Source organism: Zootoca vivipara, chromosome 8 (assembly GCF_965207765.1).
Source record: "Zootoca vivipara chromosome 8, rZooViv2.hap1.1, whole genome shotgun sequence".
Taxonomy (NCBI): domain Eukaryota; kingdom Metazoa; phylum Chordata; class Lepidosauria; order Squamata; family Lacertidae; genus Zootoca; species Zootoca vivipara.
The window spans coordinates 88,020,871-88,047,243 of NC_142591.1; the positions used below are offsets into that span (position 1 = coordinate 88,020,871).

A 26,373-nucleotide genomic window follows, 5' to 3' on the forward strand; every position below is an offset into this window, starting at 1 on the left:
CCAAGTGAATGAGTGCAAACCATGCCTGGTGACTCCAACCCACACAGTTCCCTCCCTTTCCTCTCCATGCACGCGCCCTCAATTTGTTCTAGGGGAGACCCCTGCAGGCCCTGGTGCATTGATGTGTAGTAGAAATACTCAAGAGGCACCTTTTCAAGGAAACTTTTATTTGCATTCAATTCTGCCTGCCTGCTTGCAAGAGTCAAGGGGAATGAGTTGTGCTAAGGTGAAAGAAAAGGCTTCATGGCTGAGGTGAGGATTGGCCCCAAGGCTTTGGGATGCACTTTTCATCGGGCAAAGGGACGCTGGTGTGAGAAGGGGGCTCTCCGAAAGCCTCGCTTTCTAGGGGGGAAAACAAGCAATAGTCTTAGTGAGGCGGCTGCCTGCTACAAGCCGCAGCTTCCCTTGGGGGCCAGCAGCCACTGGTGGGGGCTGGCAACCACTTGCCCCCCTGCTCTGTGGGTAGCCAGCTCTTGGCAGAGAGAGAACCTGCAGAGTGCTGGGCCTACAAGATTCATTACAGGACACAAACCCACTGCTCAGGTTTTCTTTTAATGTCCAGCACTGGATGAGGCCGCCTGCCGTGCATTGCCTACCGGGACAGGATGACCTGGATCGGAAGGAGCTGCTGCAGCATCTCTTCGGGAGGATGCTGCTGTTTAGTTACAATGAAGAGTTTGAATTTTTCTATTCGAGCTGCTTGAAACTCTGTCTCTGCATATTCAGGCCCATCTGTTGGCCTCCGTAGGGAGAGATACCTGCAAGATTGCAGACAGAGCAAGGCGGGAGTAAGTCTCAGGGAAAGCGACCCCCTGTGGTGGTGGTGGTGCTGTTTGGGGGCGGGGGGGGGGGGAGGACCCTTGACCTTCCACGCTGCCTCTTGGCTCCCTCCCATGCTGCCTCTTGGCGAGTAATCTGAGCAATGAATATATTCGCTCGGTGGGGCTTGGGGCATCTGCTCACGGAGTGCAGGGCCATTAATTTCTGCCCAAAGCATCCTGCTCTTCATTTCTGTGCCACACTATACAGCAAGAAGAGTACCATCCGCACCCAAGTGGGAGGTGGCAAAAAGCTATGACAATTCTGGAATTTTGCAGAAATAAAAAATCTGGTAGAAACCCACAAAAGAAAGAAGCTTCAAGAGCAGGTTGAAATAAATCTCCCATCAGTCCTGGGGTGAGGGGTCGGAACTTGCATGGCACGCTGCCCAAAGCCTGGCTGGAGCAATAGAAGGGTCACGGGGGAAGCAAGTGCCCAGAATGCAGAAGGGTGGGAATGAGAGAGAGCAGACTAAAGGAGGGGGAGTAAGCACCCTCTTGGTAGGAAGTGGGGAGGCACTAAAGGCATTGATAAAACCACTGGCTCTATTGATTTGGGCACCCATTTGTCAGGTGAGAGGACTGATGCTGCTAAGAGTCCCTTGGATGGTGGTGGGCTTTCCTTCCATGGAGGCTTTTAAACAGAGGTTGGAAGGTCAACTGTCCCACCTCTCATTCTGTAGGATCTTCTTGTCCAGCATTGCCTCTGCCAAGCCTGGTTTAAGCCGTTCCAGCTGCTTCTTCACGGTGTCAAACATGTTCACCTCCATCATGTCAAAGACAAGGGGCTTCCCATATCTGGAGGAGACAGGAGAAGGCAAGTCTTTGCCTCTCAGTGGACCAGATACCTTTGGATGCTACCCCACTCCTCCCCTCGCTCGCCACTCCTGCCACGGCTCTGGGTCACCTGGTGGCGGCGGCAGCAGTGCTTCTCTCCCCCAAGTGTTTTTGCCTGGCAGTGGGCAGCCTCTCTGCCTGGCATTTGGCTAGTGCCCCTACCGCAGAGAGCCCAGCAATGCCAGGCGAATGGTCTCTTCAGCCATGTCGCTGGGGTTCACTGTGTTCAGAAAGTTGGTGTCCCGATAGCGCAGGAAGATGGCTGCCTGCCCGGAAGGGTCAATGATCAGTGGCCACCTTATGGGGAGAAGGCACAAGAGAGAGCAAGTCTTCCACACTGCCCAGCAGCTGAAACCTCATGGGTAGGGACCTCAGCAGCTGGGAAATGGGGGGAGGGGCTAAGACTGTGAGGCCAAAGGGGGGCCTTTCAGTGGAGGGGAGGGGAGGCTGTAGGAGATGTTGGCCAGGACCCCCAATGTCTAGTGAAAGTGCTTTCCCTTCAACTCACCGTCCATCTGCATGGATTTTCCCACCCACGTCTTTCAAGAGCACATCATCCAGCTCCTGCACAGAGCACTTCAGGCCATGGAACTCTGCTGCTGACCCTGAAAAACCAGCACAACTCTCTGAGCATTGCTGCACTGTGGTCCTGACATGGGTCATTGCAGGCTCCAGACCCCCCTTGATGCTTCAGCATCGACAGTATCAAGGACCACAGCAAAAAATGGATATTTCAAGGATCTTCAAATATCTAAAGGGCTGCCAGGTAAAAGATGGAGCAAGCTTGTGTTCTCCTGCTCCAGGTGGTAGGACCTAAAAACTAATGGATTCAAGGAATAAGAGATTCCAGCTAAATGTAGAAGAACTTTCAACCCTTGGAGTGAGTGGACTCTGCCGCAGAGGTTTTAAAGCAGACGTTGGATGGTCATGGTCTTTTCCAACTCTAGATCTCTAGGATTCTATGAAAATAAAAATGCTGATATCATAATGCCTTTATACCAGTCTCTGGTGTGACTGCACATAGAATGCTGCTCATCGCTCTTCACAAAGGATACTGTAGAATAGGAAAAGGTTCAGAAAAAGGCTGCAAAAAGGATCAAGAGGGGAGGGATGGAGCGACCCCCTATGAAGAAAGGTTACAGTGTTTGGGAATTTTTAGTTTAGGGAAAAGGTGAGTAAGAGGTGACATGCTAGAAAAGCATGAAATTATTCATGATATGGATAAAACAGATAAAGTTTGTCTCCCTTTCTCAAAACATTAGAGCTCAGGGACATTCAACGAAGCCGAAGATTCGAAGATTCCAGACACATAAAAAGAAGGACTTCTTCACACAGCCCATAGTTGAACTATGGAACTCACTGCCTAAGGAGGATTTAAAAGATTAGAAAATGGCATTGCTGGGAATGACAAGTGGGGAAAGTTGCTGCTGGCTGAAGTCCTGCTTGTGGACTTTGCTTGGGGGGCACCTGCTAGGCCACAGACAAGAATGCCAGACTAGATGGACCTGATTCGCCCACTTTGGCCTGATTCTGCTGAAGTGCTCTTCCAAAGTTCTTATGCGTTTACTCTGAGGCCAAGTTGCCCATAGGAGCTCCTTGGAGCAGCAGGGCAATGCAAAGCACAAGATGGGGGCAGACCTCACTCTAACAGGCCTCACTGACTGGAAGAGAAAATGAAGCCATGAGAGGACTTTCCCAACACAAAGAAAATGGCCATCTGGAGCATATCAGGAGCATACCAATTCTTGGATTGCAGAGGCTTGGTCCAGATGACCCTCGGGGGTCATTTCCAATTCTACAATTCTCTGACTGACTGGATCAGACTGGGAAGTGGCATAGAATCATAGAATCGTAGAGTTGGAAGAGACCACAAGGGCCATCCAGTCCAACCCCTTGCCAAGCAGGAAACACCATCAAAGCATTCCTGACATATGCCTGTCAAGCCTCTGCTTAAAGACCTCCAAAGAAGGAGACTCCACCACACTCCTTGGTAGCAAATTCCACTGCCAAACAGCTCTTACTGTCAGGAAGTTCTTCCTAATGTTTAGGTGGAATCTTCTTGTAGTTTGAATCCATTGCTCCGTGTCCGCTTCTCTGGAGCAGCAGAAAACAATCTTTCTCCCTCCTCCATATGACATCCTTTCATATATTTGAACATGGCTATCATATCACCCCTTAACCTTCTCTTCTCCAGGCTAAACATACCCAGCTCCGTAAGCCGTTCCTCATAAGGCATCGTTTCCAGGCCTTTGACCATTTTGGTTGCCCTCTTCTGGACACATTCCAGCTTGTCAGTATCCTTCTTGGACTGTGGTGCCCAGAACTGGACACAGTACTCCAGGTGAGGTCTGACCAGAGCAGAATACAGTGGTACTATTACTTCCCTAGATCAATGCTATACTCCTACTGATGCAGCCCAGAATTGCATTGGCTTTTTTAGCTGCTGCTTCACACTGCTGACTCATGTCAAGTTTGTGGTCTACCAAGACTCCTAGATCCTTTTCACATGTACTGCTCTCAAGCCAGGTGTCATCCATCCTGTATTTGTGCCATTCATTTTTTTTGCCCAAGTGTAGTACCTTACATTTCTACTTGTTAAAATTCATCTTGTTTGCTTTGGCCCAGTTGTCTAATCTGTTAAGGTCATTTTGAAGTGTGATCCTGTCCTCTGGGGTATTAGCCACCCCTCCCAATTTGGTGTCGTCTGCAAACTTGCTCAGGATGCCCTCAAGATTGTAAAGGGGCAGCAGAACCAATGGAACCAGGATTTATAAAGTCACTCCACACAGATGAAAGTTCAGCATTTGAACATACTGAATTGTATCGATCAGTCATTGGGAGTCTACTTTACTTGACACAATGGTCCAGACCTGATATTTGTTATGCAGTAGGCATACTGAGCAGATTGGTTTCGAAGCCTACACTTAATGCTTGGAGAGGTGTGAAACAAGTGCTAAGGTATCTTAAACAAACAATTGGCTATGTGTTGCAGCTAAATTCTGCAGAAGATGAAGTACTGTATTGCTACTGTGATAGTGACTGGGGAAATTTGCCAGATAGGAAATCTGTCACAGGTTTAATCATTATGTTTGGAGGAGCTTTAATTAGCTGGCGTTCACGTAAACATTTTGAAGTGTGATCCTGTCCTCTGGGGTATTAGCCACCCTGCCCAACTTGGTGTTGTCTGCAAACTTGCTCAGGATGCCCTCAAGCCCATCATCCAAGTCATTGATAAAGATGTTGAATAAGACTGGGCAGTTCTTCTCCCCTCCCAGAAGAATTGTTCCGAACCGACCACCTGTTGGCACTGGACCACAAGCTTAACATGAGGCAACAATGTGATGCAGCAAAAAAAAAAAAAAGAAACAAAAGCTAGCACTACTCTAGGCTGCAGCAACAGAAGTCTAGTGTCCAGATCAAGGGAAGTCATAGAGCCACTCTATTCTGCTTTGGTCAGACCACATCTGGAATACTGTGTCCAGTTCTGGGCGCCACAATCTAAGAAGGATGTTGACAAGCTGGAATGGGTGCAGACCAAGATGATCAAGGGTCTGGAAACTAAGCCTTATGAGGAGCAGTTGAAGGAGCTGGGTATGTTTAGCCTGGAAAAGAGGAGATATGAGAACCATCTTTAAATATCTTAAGGGCTGTCACATGGAAGAGGGAGCATGTTTGTTTTCTCCTGCTCCAGAGAGTAGGGCTTGAACCCATGGCTTCAAGTTACAAGAAAGGAGATTCCGACTATACATTTGGGGGAAAAACTTTCTCACAGTAAGAGTTTTTCAGCAGTAGAACAGACTCCCACAAGTAGTGGACTCTCCTTCCTTGGATGTTTTAAAGCAGAGGTTGAATGGCCATCTGTCAGGGATGCTTTAGGTGAGGTTCCTGCATTGCAGGGACTGGACTGGACTAGATGACCCTTGGGTCCCCTCCAACTCTATGATTGACCTGATTGCTTGAGAAGGAAGGGGGCAATTCATCTGAAAAGAAGCCTCATGCCTTTTGCTCACTTTGTCCATCAGGGTGCGGGAGTGCTAGGCAGGACATTTCTGCAGACCTGTCTCTCCCAGGAACAAGAATCAAGCATTTCACTGCACAGGACTGACCTTCCTGCATCTGCTCCCGCAGCTTCAGCCGGGCCAGGGAGACCTTCTCCTCAGCATTTTCAGCAGCCACGCGTAGCGTCTCCACCAGGGATTCTGCGTCCGCGATGGCCTGTTGCAGAAACAGGTTGTCAGAAAAGCCCTAGTGCGGAGCGCGGCTGGCCTTGCCCTGTGGGAACTGGCCTCCGGGTGCCCAGCAGAGCCTCCTCTCCCTCAGGGTGGCCTGCAGTGGATGCCAGGCAGGAATCTGCTCCCTCCACCAGCTTATGGGCTGCCCAACAGCACACAGCCAAGGTGCCAGGCCAAGGAACAGGAAGCCCTCGATCCCAGCTGCACAGAAGGCAGAGAGCTCAGGCTCTCCTACCCACTTGGATGCCAGCCTCATTGGTGGGCAAGGGCATAACTCTGAGAGAGAAGCCTGCCTACTCAGAAAGGCTACAGGAAGGTGGTGCTCACACGGAGGGTGATCTCCGCATTGTCCATCTGCTTCCGCTGGCACTTGTCGTGCTCTGTGATCCTCCGGTTCAGCTCACAGTAGGCCTGCTGCAGCTGCAAAGAAGATGAGCAGCCCCAGCCTTTGGCAAATGGGGAGGGAGGAACGAGGACACCCACACAGCTGAAGCTATGGAAGGGCCCAGCCTTGGGTGGCTTCTCCCCATAGCAGGGAGAGCCAGGGCCCTGCTGCACAGCCCCAACATGGCTCAAGGAGAAGGCATGAAATCCACCCCAGGGCCTTCTGGGGAGGAAGACCATAGAGACAAGGGGGTGGCCGCATAGAGCTTCTTGGCTCCCACCTCCTTGCTGCATCTCTCATGCTCCTTGGCCAGCTGCTCTACCTCCTCTGTCATCCTGTGGAGGGGAAAGAGGAGTCAGAGGCTTCAGAGATCCTCTTCAAGGAGTTGCATCTCCTTCCCCACCAGCATGCAATCGGGTTGGACTATTAATGGCCCTTAAGGATCCCTTCCAACTACAATTCTATCATTATAAGTGCTGGCAATATAATTTAATTCTCTTGATGTTTCTCCTTCTGTTAAGGAAACTTTTATCAATTAATAGTAGTATAAAAAAGAAAACTCTTAACAGAGTAAGATCGTAACAAATTTAACAACAAAAGGATTTTTTCTCCAAGTGTTTGTTGCAATAAGCAAGTCAATAAGTGTAACCATTGAGTCAAAATTAAATGTAAAATCATAGCATGAATGGCCAAAAAAAAGTACAGTGGTACCTCAAGTTAAGAACTTAATTGGTTTGGAGGTCTGTTCTTAACCTGAGGTACCACTTTAGCTAATGGGGCCTCCTGCTGGGTGATTTCTCTTCTCATCCTGAAGCAACGGTTTAACCCGAGGTACTATTTCTGGGTTAGCGCTGTCTGTAACCTGAACCGTCTGTAAGCTGACGCGTCTGTAACACGAGGTACCACTGTACGTACTATTGAAAATCAAAAACAAAACTATTTCCTTCTGTTAAGAAAACCAGAAGATCTGAAGCAGCTGGCATGGCCATGTGAGCTGTCTGAGGGGAAATGGCAGCAGGAGCAAGTGGGGGGATCCAGCGGAGGGCAACTGCAGCCTCCTCCTGAAAGCAGCCACTTAATGACTCACGGTAGACCCTGGTCATAGTAACAGTTGGCAAGAGGGAGAACCTCCCTGCGCCAGCCACCACCCTTTCCCCTCCTGCCCTCTCTGGCTCCCATGGGGCAAGGACCCTGGCAGGCTCTGGTATCTGCTGGCAGTGAGAAGGGGCCAACAAGCTGCAGGACAGTGGAATTTGCTGCCAAGGAATGTGGTGGAGTCTCCTCCTTTGGAGGTCTTTAAGCAGAGGCTTGACAGGCATATGTCAGGAATGCTTTGATGGTGTTTCCTGCTTGGCAGGGGGGTGGACTGGATGGCCTTTGTGGTCTCTTCCAACTCTATGATTCTGTGATTCCCTTTGCTGCCACTCCCCAGGTGCTTTTGCTAATTCTTTCCTCCCTCTTAATCCTAAAGCCCAGCAAGGTCATTCCATGAAGTTGAATGTGGGAAGCTGAGGACAGACCAAAGGAAAGACAACTTCTTCAAGAAGTTTATAAAGAAACACCAGATGTAGTGATGGCCGCCAACTTGGGCTGAGACAAATGAATGGTGAATAAGGTTGCTTGTAGTCTAATCCATCAACAGCTTGTGTTCTTAACTCAAGCACCCCTCCCTGCCTGATACAGGACACCATGGGCTCGGGGTGGGGGGGGCACCTCCTTGAGTCTACTGACTGAGCTGTCCCTGGAATCCAACTGGCTCCACTGGGGTTGTTTTTTGTGGCGGGGGGGGTCACCTTCCAGGCTGGGCCAGCACCTAGTGGCTCCAGGTGAGAGCAGATGAGCCGTCCAATGGCTGCAGTGGGATTGGGGAGGGATGCCAGTGGGTGCCTTTGTAAAAGCTCCTGCAGCTTGATCCTGCCCTGAGCCCTGAAGAGCGGCTGCCCACAAGTGGCAACTTCCCTGGCCAGGCTCACCGTCGGGTCTCTGCTTCTTTCTGCTTCTTGTCCTGCTGCGCCCTTCGCTGCTCTTCCGCCTCCATCTTCTGGAGCATGGACTCTGTCAGGTGGATGTCCCAGGAGTTCAGCACAGCCACCAAGCTGTCCAGGGAAGCAATCTTGGGAGAGACAAAAGGGCTGTGGCTTTGAAATGCCCATCCCAGCCACCAGGCCTGGCATGTAATGAGAAGGGCACTCTCGCGCTCACCCTTGCTCTCCCTCACTCTCCATGGCTTCTTCAGGGACACCAGCTCCCCTTCTCTTTCAGTGGCCTGGTGGAAACAGCCTCCCTAGAGCTCAAGGCCAAGCAGAAGGGCTCAGCCAGCTGCTGGGGGAGGCGCTTGGGGTTGGTACCTGCTCTGGGGTGTTGCCGTCATCCGCATAGAGTCGAGGGTCAGCCCCGTGCTGGAGAAGCAGCTCCACTGCTGCTAGGTGGCCCCCAAAAGCAGCCCGATACAAAGGAGTCCGGTTAAAAGCGCCCTTAAAAAGAAAGAGGGCTGAAGATCAAAGGGGGTTTACAGAAGGAAGGCAGCTGGAAGCGAAGCATCCGCAGGAGACACATTAATGCCACTAACAATCTCTTTACAGTACATTCCAACTTCATCTGAATATAACATATGTTATATTCCCAACATAAAAATAAAATGAGAACACAGAATAAAAGAAACCAACAAGCCCTTCCCACAAACACATTTAAAAGGCCATAGTCAGCCAGGGCCTGGTTAAAAAGAATGGTTTTTGCCTGGTGCCTAAAGATATGTAATAAAGGGGGCAGGTGATCCTCCCCACAGCTTAGCTGTTCCTGATAAGGCATTACCACAATGCTATTTTAGGTTTGGTGCGTGAAGTGACATTACACATGGGAATACAGAACCCTTGGCCTTTGGCCCATCAGGTTACAAAAAAAACACCTTGTTTTAACAGTGAAATCCCTCAGCATGGGGTAAATACACAGAAGGGAGAGAGAGAGAGAAAGCAAGAGACTCCTTCACATTATTAGTTTGCCACGCAGAATTTCCAGCAGTGAATTTGGCTCAAGCAAACTGAGCTTTGGTTGCTATGGCCCCAACCCTGTGAAAGGCTGCCCTCTCTTTCCCTCCCTGGTTGCTGAAGAGCCAGTTTGAAGGCCAGGCTGTGACCCTCTTAGGTATGCTGGCTGCCTCACCTGCACACCAGTTGCCAAGCCAGAGATACAAGAGAGGGGAGCCAAGTGGCACTTGTGGCACCAGCCTTGCTGGCATCCCAGGGGAGGGAGGCTTGAGGTGCTGGCCCACCACCCTTCAGGTCAACTGCAAAGCAGCCTCCAGGAAAGCAGGTGGCTGGTCAGGGACACAGAATCACTCTGGCCCCCAAGCACCACCTTGGCTCTGGCTCACAGCCACAGCGCCAGCAGCAGCCATGAGCCTCTAGGAGCCCCCACCTTTCACCCTGCAACCTCCCTCCTGCTTCTCACCCGGCTGTTGGGGTTGGCTCCGTTCTCTATCAGCATCCGGATGGCATCAGGGTGGCCCCCTCCAGATGCCTCAGAGAGGGGCGTGTTGCCGTTGGCGTCAGTGCAGTCCACCATGTTGAGGTGGTGTCGGAGGCGCAGAGCCTTGGCCCCCTCGTCTGTCCCCAGACCGCTCTTGGTGTCCAGGTCTGCCACCTTGAGAAACCAAAACTGTGGGTCACAGTGGGGAAGGGACATGGCGATTCTGCACTGTGCCATAGCAGAGCAGGGAAGGAGGCCCTCGGCATGCAGGGAGCATGGGCTCCGCACTCAAAACCAGCATGGCACCAACCTGGGACATCTTCTGTGCCCACCTGCACCTGCCACCTCCAAGCGTCTCACCAGCAAGACTTTCCCGGCAGCACCTCCCTTTGCCTCCTGTGCAATTCATTCCCACACACTCAAGAGAGTAGCCCCCAACCTCCGTGGCTTTTGCAGAAGGAACACAAGAGCTGGCAAAACAAGCCCCATGTAGAGCACAGGCCAAACTCTGAAGAACAAACTAAAGGAAGCTCAGTCGTGCTCTGTTGGTGGAGAGGGGAAACAGGACATACTGAGCTTGGTAGGCTCACGTGGGCCCAATTGAGGAAGGTAGTTCTTACACTCTAGCAATCTGGTCCTTTTCCTACTCCCTGCTTTGTTTCTCTGAGCAAAGCCATGCCATGGCTTTTCCACATTTTTGGGGCTGAATAAGCCCCGCAGCAGCAGCAACAACAGCAACTCCCCTGTGCCTTACTCCCTCACACATAAATTCTGACTGCAAAGCCTGAAACTGCAGCTTAGAAAAGGCACAAAGAAGACTCCAACTCAGTGTCGTGACCTTCTGGAATTGTGCTATGAAGCTGCTGCTGACACTGATGGGCTGAGCTGCTGTGGCAGCACAGAAGGTTCAGTTGCTCAGGGAACCTGGCCTGGTACAAAAACCTCACATAAACGCAGAAAGAGGCGGAATGAGGAAGTTACCAGATTAGAAATGAGGGTTATAAATTAGAATTTTTGTTTTTTGTATGTTTTTGTTGTTTGTTTAAAAAAATTCTTAATAAATATATTTTAAACAAAAACCTCACATGTGGGCAGACCTCAGGGCTGCAAATTGTCTGGAGTCTGGGCTGAACACAGTGAGGCCCAGTTTACTGACAACACCTAATTAGTCAGGGTGGTAAAACAATACTGTGCCAAAGTCTGCCCTTCAATTTCTCAAATGTTTTCTTTCTATGCTAAAGAGGCTTCCATTTTTCTGCCTCATTCTCAGGGCACTTTAGATTTTCAGTGGATGCAGTGAGATTATCTTATTGTTGCAAGTTGGCTGAGGGTGGCCTAGGGGTCCCCACTCCCAGAAAACACGACTTCAGCACTCTGCAGGCCTTTCCTTCTGATATGAACAAGCCCTGAGGGGGAAGTGACTTCACGGCGTCTTCTGCTGAGCTTTCACTGAAACAAGGGCATGTGGGAAGGCTGCAGAGTGCAGGTCACGAGGTGGGGTACAGGGAGAGGATTTGCAGAATAAGAGAGAAACAATCAGAAAATCAACTCCCAAAAAAACACCTGGTTGCTACTTGGTACTTGAAGGAGCACCAGAATACGAAACAGGGTGGACGAAGCCTGGAGCCAACTGGCACAAGTCTCACTCTAAAGCTGACCAAACACTGGTGGTAACACACAATCGCACCTACCATGTGGCAGTGCAAGCTGCGAAAAAGGCTCATTTGCAGCTCACATGGTTTCATCCAGGAGCCGGCTGGCAAACTTATTTTGGACGGTGCAGAGGTTACTGATTCCCAGTGCAAGAGCAGAACCTCTGGAGCCCCCAAATGCGCCCTGTGAGTTGAGGGTGAGCATGAATCCAGCTGAAGTACCCAGTGTTGCTACCGGGGTTATTTTGTGCAATTGGTTTCACCTGATGCAGTCAGCTGATGTAGTCTCTGTGCCTCCCTTGAAGCCACCCCCACCCTGTCCAAAGTCCACCATGTGGTCCCTCTGTTCTCATTTTGAGACTCTAATTTGCCTGCACAGGCCATGAGAACAGGAGCTGACAGCCAAGCAGCTCAGAAGCCACAAGTCGAGGCCTGGGCTGAGTGATTCTGGCTACAGCGAGGCCTTGCCCACCTCTTTCAGGACGGCCTTCATCTCTTCCACATCCCCATCAAAGGCCGCTTCCAACATCCGCTTCCTCCTCTGCTGCTCCTCCCGCTGCTTCTTCTTCTCTTCCTCCTCTTTCTTTCTCTCCCGCTCAGCTTCCTCTCGCTCCCTCTTCACCAGCGCAGCAAAGGCCTATGACAGAAGCCCATGGAGCCAACAGGCCAAGTCACGGGGAAGCAAAACAGAGGAAGGCTTTCAACACTGATGGGCAGCGGAAGAGCATCAAGAAGAAGGCAAAGCACAGGGAGACCCCAGGAAGATCTGGAGGGCTATGGCCAGAGCTTCAAGCCAGAGAGATGTTTTCCTAGCAACCACCCTCACAAGCGAGCCCTGGACTGGATTTTCTGTCTCGTCTACAATGCCTTCATGTTGCTGATGTCTCTCCCAGCTTCCCTTCCCCCTGGAGGGGGCTTCTCTCATGTTCCCAAAGCCAGGTGTCACCTCACCTCTCTCTGGAGGCGGTCCATTAACTCATTGTACTCCTGTCGCTCTTGCAATCGCCTCGCTCTCTCACGACATGCCAAGATGCGGCGGAAGGCACTCTGCAACGTGAGTGCAGCCTTTACTTCACGCGTCAGCTCTGAGAGGGCAGAAAGCAGAAGTGCAGGGCCATAGAAGGGAATCCCAAGGGATTTGCTGGTGGTTTATGTCCTATGAGGTAATGGCGCTTGTGGGATAGGGATAGGGGGCTCTCCAGGTGAAGGTTCCCCACGTACAGTCTATCGTCTTGCCTTACCTCAATCCTGCTTTACAGCCACACCAACGAAGCACTTTTGCAGCACTGAGCCCAGAGAAGTACTTCAGCCTTGTAAATGAGCTTCCAAATGCTACTAGCCTGGAGGCTGGCAAAAGAGGGGGGCAATTCCATAATTCTGGAGACTGGACCCACAGGAGGGAGGGGACAGGCCTTCCCTCCCCTCCCAGCCAGCCAGCTCACAGCAGACATGCGCCCTCATACAGAGCTACAATTACCAGGCAAGGGCGTAGGTACAAGGCTGAGATACTTGCTCCTTTTCTCTGCTTCTTCAACTCTGGTGAGAAAACTGAGGGTGAACCTAGTCACAAACTTCCTGTAGAGAAAAGAAGTTCTATACAACATGAAAATGTCAGTCCAAGTAACATTTTTTGCTGGTCAATGCAGATTGGAGAAGGGGACGGCGGCAGGGTGTTCCCCTCAAACAGGTATTCTGAATGCAGAGATTTGGAGCCTTTCCAGAGTCTGGTTGTTTCTGGAGTCCATTTGGCCTCCTTTCTGACATTGTTGGAATTAGTGCTGATATGTTTTAATTTGTTTTTTCAGCTGTATATAATTCTGGCACATTTATTTTTTGAGGCAACCAACTCGTAAATGGGATGCGGGTGGCACTGTGGGTTAAACCACTGAGCCTAGAGCTTGCTGATCAGAAGGTTGGTAGTTCGAATCCCCACAACAGGGTGAGCTCCCGTTGTTCTGTCCCAGCTCCTGCCAACCTAGCAGTTCGAAAGCACATCAAAGTGCAAGTAGATAAATAGGTACCGCTCCGGCGGGAAGGTAAACGGCGTTTCCCTGTGCTGCTCTGGTTCGCCAGAAGCGGCTTAGTCATGCTGGCCACATGACCTGGAAGCTGTACGCCGGCTCCCTCGGCCAATAAAGCGAGATGAGCGCCGCAACCCCAGACTCAGTCACGACTGGACCTAATGGTCAGTGGTCCCTTAACCTTTACCTCGTAAATAAAACATAACCCTCATCATTTTCACAAGAAAATAACAAACTTTAGAATCATAGACTCAGAGTTGGAAGAGACCACAAGGGCCATCCAGTTCAACCCCCTGCCAAGCAGGAAACACCATCAAAGCATTCCTGACAGATGGCTGTCAAGCCTCTGCTTAAAGACCTCCAAAGGAGGAGACTCCACCCCACTGGTGCTGGTCCTGGTCCTCATTCCACTGTGATGGGGTTTGCCTTTAATGGCTGTCTATGAACACATCAAATCAATTCCAAGCTGAAGGCAAACCTGAGCCCAACAGCTTCAGTTGCTCGTCACTATTCCTTGTCCCACTTCCTCTGCTATCCTTCCAGGTGGGAGTCAGAGCCTGCCTCATTTTTGCATAACAAATATGCCATGAAGTGCCACGAAGAGCAGTGGGGCTGACTGTGGGAATAAGCCAGCCTGCCTACAAGGGGTTGGGCTCAGAGGGCAATCTTGCACCAAACCTGTTCAAGAGTCTCTGCTCTCCTCCCCCGCCCTATTTCACCACCATTAAGTCCCTGCCACAAAGGCCTTGCAGAAATCCCCCCAGCTTCTGCCGTGCCGCTGCCTACCTTTGGGATGGCTGCTCAGGGCAACATCTTGGGGTCTGGTGCTGTTGCTTGGTAGGGCTGCATCTTTTCCAATAATTGTGGGCCCCGAGCCAGCGGGAAAATAAGAAAGAAACCAAATTCAAAAAATGCTAATTGTCACTGGGGTAGCTAGTGCTGCAGAAGACAGAATCCTGCCTTAACAGATTGGGGAAATCGGCCCAAGCTAACAAAATGAACTTCAACGGGGACAAATGTGAGGTTCTGCACTTAGGCAGGAGGAAGCACAAAATACATTTGAGCCACCCTTAATATATTGTACTAGCTGGCCCTGCCACGCGTTGCTGTGGGTTATTTGTGTGATTTCCCCTACCCTGTGCCGATCCATGGCATATCCCTGTGATTCCCCCACTCCTCCCCTTACCCCCGGCTTATCCCTGTGATTGCCCCCTCATCCCCCTCCCTCATCCCTGTGAATCCCCCAACTGTCCTGATCCATGCTGTATTATGCCCCCTCTTCCCCCCACCCCCAGCTTATCTCTGTGATTTTCCCCCTCTCCTCGCCCTAACCCCTCCCACTGACCCCTGTGATTTCCCTCCTCTCCTCCATCCAACCCCCCCCCCCCCGGGTTATCCCTGGGACCCGTTCATTTTGCGCACAATCATTCCCCCAATGCAGGTGTTCTGTAAAATTTTGCCCTACCCCAACCCTGACTCCCCTACCCACGTGTGTTATGTGAAATAACATTTATTCTACCCAAAGGCACGGCCCTGTAAAAGGCCCATATTCAGTTGATTCTATGCTGCGGCCTATTTGCCCCCCCAATCCCCCATCCAGGCAGGCCCCTAAATCCACTCAGCCTAGTCTGCAAAGCCGAGGTGAGATACTGTGGAGGGGAGGTTTCATCCCTGTGTCTCCCCCCACCATGTTCTGACCCATTACCTATCCCTACCCCCTATTCTGGCCCCCCCATCTCCCCCCAGGCAGGCCCCTACCTCCACTTGGCAATGTTGGGCCTTGTTGCTACAAAAGGCCTGTTTTCAGTTGTTTGGGCCTTGTTGCTGCAAAAGGCCTGTTTTCAGTTGGTTTGGCCTTGTTGCTGCAAAAGGCCTGTTTTCAGTTGGTTGCTGTGGAATTTTGTGATGTCATCTAGTGGCGCACCTTTGGAGGTAGCAGTGGGCGATCTGCCTTTCTATTGGATGCTGCTGGAGTCTTCAGAGCTTCTGCTGGTGACGTCTAATTCGGGCGTCACTTTTTTGTGTTTAATCATTATTTTAGGTATGAAAGGTTTGCTTTTTTGGAAAATAATTTATGCCAGATCCCTCACTAATGGGCATGGAACGTTGTGGCCAAATTTGTTACATTACAGTTCAGCGGTTACGGAGAAAGGCTGTGACCTCTGCGCACACAAAGCCTACATTTATAGATATATAGATATAGCATAGTACATTTTGTGTACTCCTCATGACAAGCAGAAATCCTACAGGCACCCCTTGCTCCACATCCTGGACTGTGCAGTAGAGCCTCACAGCTGGCTCAGAGAGCTGCCTCTGCAGCAGGGCCTCAACCCTGCCTTCCTCTTCCCCCTGGGTGCTATACCTGCCTTCACAGGGACCCCCTTTGCTGGAGCTGCTGGCTTTGCCCCTTTCCGAAGTGGAGGCTTTCCTGCTGCTGCCGCCTTCTTGGCACTCATCCCCCTGGAAAGAGAAGAGCAACAAGGTGAGCAGAGAGGAAGAGGGGCCTCAGCGAAATCCAAGGCGGCCCAACACGTCCCGAGCACACAGGTCATGTGTTCTTGTAGATAGGCTCGCTCCCTTCAGAACAGTCAAGCTTTTTATCCTGAGTACATCATAAGTAAAATCTCCAGGAAACTTGGGGCAAAGCTAAAGCAAAGCAAGTCTTTTGGATCTTTGATATCTGCGTAGTGTCTTTTTTATTGCACTTTTAAGACTGATGCTGTCAAGTTCTTAAAGAGATCAGAGAACATGTATATGATTGGCTGCAATATTGTCAATTGAATGAGGTATTTAAAGAAGACAAAAAGAAGGCATCTATCTCTAGATTTCAAAGAGAAATAATAGAGGGTAATACCTAACTTTTGAAGGTGTACAATTTACTACTAGAATGGGAAACAAAAGATGAGGTTAAATCTGTAATGATTAAATGGGCACAAGACCTAGGACATAATATACAAATGGAAGACTAGGAGAAAGTATGGAAAATGAACTTAAAATGTATAGAACATGCTCCAATAAGTGTTGGAAATGTAATAATAACAATAACAACAACAATAATAATATTTTATTATTGTTAACCTCAGATATGCAGATGACACAACCTTGATAGCAGAAAGTGAGGAGTAATTAAAGAACCTTTTAATGAGGGTGAAAGAGGAGAGCGCAAAATATGGTCTGAAGCTCAACATCAAAAAAACCAAGATCATGGCCACTGGTCCCATCACCTCCTGGCAAATAGAAGGGGAAGAAATGGAGGCAGTGAGAGATTTTACTTTCTTGGGCTCCTTGATCACTGCAGATGGTGACAGCAGTCACGAAATTAAAAGACGCCTGCTTCTTGGGAGAAAAGCAATGACAAACCTAGACAGCAATGACAAACCTAGACTTCCGGTGAGCTCATACCTAAGACAAACTTAATTGGTCTCTAAGGTGCTGCTGGAAGGAATTTTTTTTTGTAAGCCCTAATATAGACATTTTGAAATTCCCTGCCCTGGAGCTCAAGACCACCCCTCCATACATCATACATACATCACAGAACTGAAATCTGAGTGCAGTGTGTTGTTTATCTCCTGTCTGGCAGGGCACTTGATTGGATTCCCTGGGGAGCCTGGCCAGTCTTTTTGTAATGAGAAATACTTGGCTCCTGAGCCAGGTCACAGGCGCACCATCTTCATACACAGACATACCCTTAAGACAGGATTTGTGAACGAAAAGACATTCAATGGGGAGGCTTTTCCATTTTCCTTCGACCTTGCAGAGAAATATTTGAGGTCAATTTGGGAGGGACAAAATGGTTTCAGGACTTTTTCTGTGGGGTTTCAGACATGGGGCTTATATATTTATGTACGTGTTGGCTTGCTACATTTATGAACATTTATTACATTACGAAGACCATAAAATTCTTACAACACTCCCTTGTGTTCACCCCCCTAACCCAAGCAGCTCTCCTGGCCTTCCCCGGTCCTGCCTCGCCACCAGCTCCAGGCCTCTGGCTTCCGCCCCGGTGTGCCCTACCGGGCCCCCGAAGCGCTTCCGTCCTGTGGGCCAATGGCCCAGAAAAGCGGCCGGGCCCAAGGCCACTGGCTCCCTGGCCTGAAAGAGGAGGAGTCGCCCGGGGGTCCTTGGCCTCCCGCTTAGGATACAGAACCGTCCCCGGCGCATTTCTGAGGAGTCGCTTTGTCTTGCGGCTCTTGCCCAAAGCACCCGATGTATGAAAGCCAACGGGGACGAATCCTAACCCTCCTGCTCCTTCGCGGCCGGAACCCCTCGGGGGAGGCGCCCCTCTCCTCCCTCTCGCCGCTGGCCGCGTCGCCAGGCAACGGCAGAAGGGGCGGACTGCGCAGGTGCGGCTGGCTTGGAGGGCGGAGAGGCCACGCCCCTCCCCTTCCCTTCCGGGAGACGCGCTCGGAAAAACGCGGGGCCCGTCCCGACGTGACCGCTCCTCGCGGTTTCTCCCGCGCAGCCGTCGCTCAGGCACCTGCACGCGGGGCGCGGCCATGTTCGCGGAGGAAACTTCCCGCCTCGCGGCTTCGGCGCCCTCCAGGGAGAGAGGGAACTTGGAGGCTGCGCGGCGGGACGCGGATGCTGGCGGGGGGCTTCGCGTGCTCCGGGTTTCGCCGCCCTTCCTGGCGCTTCGGAGAGCCTCCGCCCTGCCCGGCGGAAGGGCGCCTCCTGCTGCCCGGCAGGCGCTGCCGAGCCCGGATCAGCGCCCCGCGGCGCCGGAGGAGCGCTGGCTCCGCCCGCGGGCGCCTCACCTGAGGCGGGGCTGCCCAGGTGGATGAGCCGCCGCCCGAGCAGGTCAACCCGGCAGCCCAGGAAAGCGCCCCGCCTGCTCGGCGGAAGCCCTCGAGCTCCTGGCCCGGAAGGCGCGGCTTGACCCGGGAGCCCTGCTCTGAGCACCGGCCCCGACGGCGTCCCTGCCCCCCCCCCAGGCGTCGCCCGTAGGCTGTGGCTTCTGTCCACGTGCGTTGAGGCAGCCCCTTGCCAAGAATCTGCAAGGCTCGCCAGGCGCCTTCATGATAGATCTTTAATGAATAAAAAATGTAGGGTCAATAGAAAAGTTTTTTTTCGCGGGGAACAATAGAAGTCTCATTTACTGTGTATCTGACGAAGTGTGCATGCACACGAAAGCTCATACCAAAACAAAAACTTAGTTGGTCTTTAAGGTGCTACTGAATGAAATTTTTTATTTTGCTTCGACTCAGACCAACACGGCTACCTACCTGTTACAGGGGTCTTGTGAGGATTCATGGAATGGGACAATGTAGGCAAGTGAAGCACTCTGGGCACGTGAAATGGGCCGCGAACACTCGCTTATGGATTTGCAGAGTTGGAAGGGATTCCCAAGGGTCATCTAGTCCACCCCCTGCAATGCAGAACTAGTAGCCTCGCAAACGCTCCTCCTCCGAGCAAAGCAGTCTTGCGTAGCCTCAGGGTGGATGGCTCCCCACGACGTGGGTGGTCTCGCCCTGAGACGCCCTACCGGAGCCCTACGCGTTTTCCTACGTGGGAATACTTTCCATGTAGGAAAGCCTAACGTCTGAAGGAGCGCACGAGGGGATTCCCCCTTCAGGGACTGCCTGGTGCTTTCCTTCCCCTCGAACAGGGTCCGGATGAAGTCTTGGCGAGTCGTCGCGGGGCAGAGGGCTCCCTGGAGGCGGGAGGGGTCCCGCGACGAAAGCCCCGTCCGTCCCCCGCGGGCAGGGCAGGCCGGGCCAGGCCAGGCAAGGGCGGAGAAGCGGGAGGCGGAGGCGGCGCATCAGGAATGTGCCGAGGGAGGGAGGCGCGCCTTATCTCTCTCCCTCTGCGGCCGACTTCGCTCCGCTCCCCGCGCTGCCCTGGGTGGAGCTTCGCTCCCGCCTGCGCCAAGGTGAATCAGGCGTCGCGGGAGGAGAGGCAGCGCCGCCCGTTTGCCGGAAAGAGGACCCGCGCCTGCCCTGGCTCACCTGGCAAGGTAAGGCGCGCGCCCCCCGACGATGCCGTCGGGCGCTCGGCGGCTGATAGGCGGGGCCGGCGAGGGGGCTCGCCCGGTGGGGTCGCGGCCTGAGCGGCCGGCCCCTCACCCCCGCCCTGGCAGCCGGGAAGGGCCTGGCCCCGGGATCCCTCTTTCGCGCGCGGCGTCTCCCTTTGCCGTCGGGGGACGGGCAGAGGTCCGTGGCGGACTGGAAGTGCTCTCAAGAGGCCAAAGCAGGTAGCGGAGGTGGGCGCGGCGTGGGGGTGTCCGCTCCCCGGGCCGCCGAGGGAACGAGCCTGTTCCCGGGTGGGGGCTGGGCAGGGCCGAGAAGCGTCTGGCTGCCGCGGGGCTGCGACTCCTGGGGTCTGTCGGGGCTCCTCCGCCGCCGGCCGGCCGGGCGCAACGCGACGGGTCCCTGGAGGCCGGAGGGGCGCCAGGCTCCCGGCCCGCGCGAGAGACGGGGCGGCCGCCGGCTGGGAATGCCGACTCCTGCCCAGACACGTGCCGGCGTCCTAGCTCGCTCCGCTCCGCCGTTCGGCGTGCCGGGGCAGGCCAGCGCTCGCTCGCCCATCCGGGCCCCGGCCACCGCGGAGCCTTGCGCGCAGCGGGTGCGCGGCCCGGCGAACTGGGTGCGGCCGCGCCTCGGCAAAGCTCGCCGCCGCCCCGTCTGCCCTCCCCTTGAGCTGCCGCAAAGCTTTCCCGGCCGGGACTCCGCGCAGCGCGCCCTCCGCGCAACGCCTTCCTCTCTCCGCCGAGAAGTCTCCGGCGACTTCAGGTCAAGCGGCACTTCGGAAAGTGGAGGTTGGAGGGCCACCTGTCCGAGATGCTGGAGTTGTGATTCCTGCAGGACAAGGGGGTTCAGCTGGATGACCTTTGGGCTCCCTTCCAACTCCACGATTCTATGGATCCAGAGGAGGAGCTGCTTGCTTGCTTGCTTGCTTGCTTGCTTGCTTGCTTGCTTGCTTGATTCCTTCCTTCCTTCCTTCCTTCCTTCCTTCCTTCCTTCCTTCCTTCCTTCCTTCCTTCCTTCCTTCCTTCCTTCCTTCCTTCCTTCCTTCCTTCCTTCCTTCCTTCCTTCCTTCCTTCCTTCCTGGCCTCCGCTCTTCCAGGAGCTGTCCCGGGAGGAGGGCAGGTGGGCCCACTTCGGACCCCCCTCTACTTGCGAGGGCCCCCAAAAAACATTTGCAAGCCAGTGCTCCTCTGAACAACCCCCCACACAAACACACACACACACTATCTGGCCTTCAGCTTCAGAGAAGTGGGAGAATGGTGGGTCTGTCTCCCAAGACGGAGGAGGAGGCAAGAAGTGGGGGGGGGCTGCCCCCTGCAGGGACCTTTGAAGCCCCCTCACCTGTTTCCCCCCCCCCCCACCGCTTCATTTTGCTCTGGCTAACTTTTAATTCAGTAGCCAGATGAACAGGGCCCACCTTAGTGGTGTCTGAGTGTATTTCTGCCTCCCCCAATTTAATTTTTGAATTGAAACAAATGGGTATAATGATCAATAAACAATCACAAAACAATAAGAAAAGCAGGACTGCCACAGAGAATATCAAGGGCAGGGTGAGATTCACGCAAGAAGAGCTGTTGCCTGAAGTTAACACCAGCTTTCTGTCTAATGGTGAGAGCTGCAAAATGCACAAGTTGCACACTTTGGAGCCAACCTGAGCTGATGGGTTGGAAGGTACCATTCTGCCCCATTGCATTTGTGCCCCTTTCTTTGGGAGCCAGTTGCCATCTCCTGTGTAGCCAGATTAGAAAACAGTGGGCTTTAAAACTTTTTCAGTTATAATTTCTAGTAGAGTGCTACCTCAGTTTACGAACTTAATCCGTTCCGGAAGGCTGTTCTTAAACCAAAACCATTCTTAAACCGAGGCACGATTTCCCTAATGAAGCCTCCCCTGCCGCCAGTCCCTTCCACCATTCGGATTCCGTTTTTAGACCAAGGTAAACGGGGACACTATTTCCGGTTTTGCGGAGTTTGTAAACCAAATTGTTCTTAAATTGGACTGTTCTTAAACCGAGGTACCACTGTATACACAAAGTCTAGAATATATTCCAGATCTATTTGGCCACCTTTTTGTCTATGCGCCACTCCAGTATTTCATACATGTGTGATGATTTTGTTTTATGCTTGGTTTTAAATTTCAGTTTTAAAAAATAACACTTTAGGATTGTGTTGTGAGGTAGTCAAAGGGATATTTTGTGGAACTGGAAAAGTTTCAGAAAAGAGTGGGTTGAGAGGGAACCTTCTTTAATATGTGGTGGACATGTAAAGCGGTAAAAGTATATTGGTAAATGATTTATAATGAGCTGAAAAAATGTTTAAGATTATCCCCCCCCCCAAAAAAATGTGTCCTTTTTACTGGGAATAATCCAGACAGAAATTCCTAGGTGTCAGAAAAGGTTATTTATGTGTGCAACAACCGTGGCCCATGTTTTGTAAGCCTAAAAATGGAAAGTGAGCAAGGTCCCAACTAAGAGGACTGGCAGTTTAAGAGGATAGAATATGCAGAACTTGCAGATTTATCACATAGAATAGGAGAGCCAGAAGGACATATATTTAAAGAAGAGTGGGAAACCTTTATTGAATATATGGGAAATAACTACACAGCAGAAAACGCAGGCAGCATTAAGAGAAACTCAACAGTGTATATAATATTTGATGGATGTAAAAATGGAAAATAGATTTCAATAGTTATAATAAAATATGCAGGAACGTGTGATACGTAAAATGAACTATGCAAGGAGAAGAAGGGAAGTCTTTGGATATTTTAAAGTTTGTAAAATGTTTATTTTGAAATGTAAAATTGAAAACTTAATAAAAATTATTCAAAAAGAGAAGAAAAGAGTGGGGGTGGGGTGGGGGTGGAGCAAGTCCCCTAAGAAGAAAGGTTACAATATTTGGGACTTTCTAGCGAAAGGGGAGTAGTGATAGACTTGAACAAGGGGTATAAATTATGTGCATTGGGAGGAAGTGAATAGGGAGAGGTCTTCATCTGTTTTAAAACTGGAGCTTGGAGTTGCCCAGTGCAGCAAAATGTTGGCAGAGTTCTGGACGTTTGAAAGGAGGTACTTTTTGCACCACAGTATTGAATTGGTTCCTGCAAGGTGTAGCTTTGGCCACCAACTTGGATGGCTTTACAAGAGGGTGACACAAATTCACAGAGGAGGAGGCCAGTTGTTGGGAATCACAACAGGGCTGCGTTCTGGTCCTGCTAGCAGCCCACCTCCAGTTGCACATGAGGGAGTCTCTCCCCCCCCCCCCATTTATAGCTCTCCAGATGGCTGTATTTGTTTATTGGCATAGAGGAGCCGATCTGTCTTGTCTTATAAGAGCTTTTCTCACCCTCACCCTCACCCCCCCCCCCAGTCTGAAGCCGGACAACCGAGGCAAAGGCAGGTTGGCTGCCTCATCTGCTGTTTGTGAGAAAGAATCATAGAATCAAGATGTGGAGTTCTCTGGGCAATCCACTTTTGTGAGCGCTGCTTCCTCTTCAGGGTCCTCTGTGGCTTTATTTATTTGCTGCCCAGGTTCTTGGTTGCAACAGGAGCTGAAAGGAGGGACATCCTACCACTACAGGGAACAGTAGCCATGGGAGAGGCCCCTTGCCAAGGGCTCCCACCAAGGTCTGGCACCCTTCTCCTTGCCCACCACCCACCATGAGGCTGCTCTTATCCTGCTCTCAGTCAGTTGGGTGGGAGGAGCCAGTGTGAGTTGGAGCCTGGGTGTGCGTGGCCTGGTGGGTGAACAAGACTGTGCCCCTTCGTCCCCAGAACAGGGGAAGTGTGCACCCCTGTTCATAAGAGCCTGCGTTTCCTTGGGGGCTAGCAACTTGCTGCGTTATACCTAAAGCTGAGGTGGTTAAGGTGCTAAATTCTGCATCAGCCTTTGAAATGTGAAGCCTCAAATGTGTCCACAGAATGTAGGTGGAGGCCTCTAAAGTAATGGCTGCCTGGAAACTGGTTAATGTGGCATTGGGATAATTCTTTTCTCTCTCTGCCCACTTATGCCATTGGCTTTAGAGGTGCTGGGCGAGCTCATTTCGTGTGTGAGGAAGGCAGAGAGGGGCCTGCTTGTCCCACGGGTGTGGGTGAGTGTCTGGCTGGCCACCATCTGCTTCCCCAAGACGTCCTGTAAGTGTCTGGAACAGTCCTGTGGCAGTCCCACTACCCCTTCGCCTATCACGCCCCCTGCTTGGTGGGAAGTGGGGCTCTGGCACTCTTTGGGTGAATTTCTAAGAGGGGTATAAGAGCATGTGGCTGCACAGGAAGTAGCCCCCAGAGGAATGCAGGGCTGTGTTTGTGGGGGAAACACCCAGCGGGGGGGGGGGGTGCTCCATGAGGCTCCTGGTCAGAGCAAGGCAGACATGCTTCCCTGGCCTCCTGCCTTGGAGGAAGAGCAGAGAGCTGAATCCTCCCTCTGCCATTTCGCACTCCCAGGGGCAGCCATGGCACATGTATTGCTGGAAGGATGGCGAGGCAGCCCCTCCCTACCATGTCCCTAGCCCAAGGGCAGAAGGCTGGCTTCTCATGGGCATCTGGTTGGCCACTGTGAGAACAGGGTGGTGGACTAAATGGGCCACTGGTCTGATGTTCTGATGTCCACCAGGCCTCTCAGCATAAGCCCCAAGCAGGACCACCCTCACCTGGGAGTGGGGCAGAGAGAGGGGTATTTTGGTGCTGTGCTGGGACTGGGAGGTTTCCAGCCACCAGGTGCCCACCTGTGTTCTGTGGGACAGTGGCATTTGCTGGAAAGTTGGCCTTTCCAAGGCAGCCGCAGCCTGTATTGACTTGCTGGGTCAGAAGATTCCCCCCACCTGCTGAGGCCAAACCGCACCCCTAGAGGCAGGTGTGAGGGGAGGCCATCCTTTTGCTGGCTGAGCAAAGGGCTGCCTCCCCCCACCCTCCCTCTCTCAGTTTCCATGCAGCTGGGTGTGTCTGAAGCTGCCAAGCCAGTTTCGCAAGGAAGCACCCGGTGGTGCTGGGAACCAGCCACAGCAGCTGCAGCACGTAGCAACAGGCCTTGCTGGTACAGGCCGGGACAGGAAGGAGCAGCTCCAGAGCCCGGGGACAAGGCCCTGGCAAGACCGGAGCAGAGCCTGCCAAGAGCCCAGGCTCTGCTGGGCTGGCGGAGGGGGCTGCCAGAGCTGAGCCCAGTGCATGGCCATCCCTTGCCAGAGCAGGTAGCCAAGCCAGGGGCGGAAGGAGACTTTCTGCTGGAGGGAAGCAGAGTCCTGAAGCACAAATGCCAGCTTGACCCCAATCAGCAAAGCCAGGCGGGTCCCCTCCGGTTGGCAAAGGGCACCTCTGGAGCTTTCCTTTAACGCTCGGAGTTGGCTTGGCTCCGCCAAGAGCCTGGAGCTGAGCAGCTTCCTCTTGTTCTTGCAAGCTGGAAGGTGAGCAGCCAGAATCAGGAGGGGCTGCGCTTTGTGTGTCCCCACCCTACCCTGATGCCCCTCCTTTCTCACTGGGTGTACATTGAGTGCCAGCAACACTGGGCATTGAGGAAAACCTGGAGCTGCACTGGAGATGGCAAGGCCTGAGAGGCTTCTGGGAACACAGAAAAGGGGGTCCAAAAATGGAGGAGTTTTTGGGGGGCAGCTGGCCAGTGCATGGCCAAGGAAGGCAGGCCATGAGCAATGGGCTGTTGGTCAAGTCTAGTGATGTTAAATTCTTGAGAATAATCTTTTGGAGAATATTCTCAATTAATGAGAATATTAGAGAATTTTCATTTAAAATAGGGGAATATTCATTTTAATGCATTGAAAATGATATAATAAGGTGATAGCGCCAGTAATTGTCATGTTAAGGTTTGGTATGAGGAAACTCAGTAGTGAAATCATATTTTATTCTTCCATTAGAACATGTACATGTTATAGGACAAGTCAAAAAATACAATTGGCATGTTAAGGTTTGATACAAGTAAATTCAGTAATGGGCTATCTTGTGCTTCTGATAGCTCTAACACTTAATAACTGTTTTGGTGACTAAAACACAGCTTGATAAACAAAACTATATGCATACATATATAAAAAAGCCATTAACATTAAATATATTATCGGTATGTCAGTATCTGGTAAATGGCACCATGTACCATTGAATGGCACTGCAAAAACCAGTTACTGGCACTAAATAAAAATATAGAAATGTCAACTGTTTAAATCAAGGGCCATCTCACATGCTGTTACACATAATTTTATAGACCTAGGTACTTTAAGTGTATAAAGCATTAAAGCTACTTTCTGTAAAAAAACCAAAAACCCTACTGTTTACACTGTTTACAAATTTACAGTTTGTGGAGAATATTCTCCAGAGCACATTCTCCCCTCCCCTCAGTCAAGTCAGCATCATTTGGGCTCCAGGTGGGCAAGGCACAGGGCAGCCCATCCTAGCAGGAGACAATTGGCAAGGGGCAGGTGGTGCAAGTGTGAGGGATGTGGCTTCCTTTAGCTAATGGCAAGCCTAACAGGTGTGGCTCTAGCTAGAAAAAAGCAAGCCCCCCAACCATGTCACATCAGGGCAGGATCTGGAACATTTGTCTTTGCATGTGGACTCTGGTCAAGAGCCACCTCAGCTGGCGTGAGCAGATAAGAGACAGGTGGGGGCACTTTCGCTGGAAGAACGTGGAAAACTTTCTGTACCCTCTTGGAACAGCCCCCGGATCATTTGTATGTCAACATCATATACCCGTCTCTCCCTGAGCCGTTCAGAATCAAAAGTATTGTAAACCGCCCTGAGATCCTCAGATGAAGGGTGGTAGGCAGAGACATCACCTTGCCTACAAAGGTCCGTATAGTTAAAGCTATGGTTTTCCCAGTAGTGATGTATGGAAGTGAGAGCTGGACCATAAAGAAGGCTGATCGCCGAAGAATTGATGCTTTTGAATTATGGTGCTGGAGGAGACTCTTGAGAGTCCCATGGACTGCAAGAAGATCAAACCTATCCATTCTTAAGGAAATCAGCCCTGAGTGCTCCCTGGAAGGATAGATCGTGAAGCTGAGGCTCCAATA

At 51.7% G+C, this 26,373-nt stretch overlaps 2 protein-coding genes across 12 annotated transcripts in view; one reads left to right on the forward strand and one right to left on the reverse strand.

Annotated features, from left to right (window-relative positions):
- Positions 1-150: 150 nt before the first annotated feature.
- IQANK1 (IQ motif and ankyrin repeat containing 1) lies at positions 151-18,348 on the reverse strand. Of its 10 annotated transcripts, none has more exons than XM_035102684.3 (16): positions 17,888-18,348; positions 15,773-15,870; positions 14,197-14,259; positions 12,341-12,474; positions 11,862-12,026; positions 9,720-9,911; positions 8,621-8,746; positions 8,246-8,385; positions 6,553-6,607; positions 6,215-6,307; positions 5,762-5,870; positions 2,164-2,260; positions 1,818-1,952; positions 1,488-1,616; positions 597-758; positions 151-342 (listed from the first exon to the last, which is right to left on the reverse strand). In XM_035102684.3, exons 2-16 carry the CDS (start codon positions 15,864-15,866, stop codon positions 288-290), a joined length of 1,749 nt encoding a protein of 582 aa, XP_034958575.1. In that variant the 5' UTR covers positions 15,867-15,870; positions 17,888-18,348; the 3' UTR covers positions 151-287. The 10 variants fall into 10 exon arrangements, with proteins under 10 accessions (XP_034958575.1, XP_088532305.1, XP_060133516.1 ...); XM_088676179.1 differs by having other exon boundaries at positions 15,777-15,870; positions 17,888-18,042; XM_060277533.2 differs by lacking the exon at positions 17,888-18,348 and adding an exon at positions 17,649-17,720.
- An 834-nt stretch (positions 18,349-19,182) lies between these two features.
- The window catches only part of SACK1H (scaffolding CK1 anchoring protein H), a 29,937-nt gene continuing 22,746 nt past the window's right edge, over positions 19,183-26,373 (forward strand). The window contains exon 1 of one of the 2 annotated variants that reach the window (XM_035102644.3): positions 19,183-19,363. The gene's annotated coding sequence lies outside the window, so the exon portion shown is untranslated. Of the gene's footprint in view, positions 19,364-19,461; positions 19,601-26,373 lie in introns of those variants that run through there. The other variant, XM_060277531.2, reaches the window with a different exon arrangement.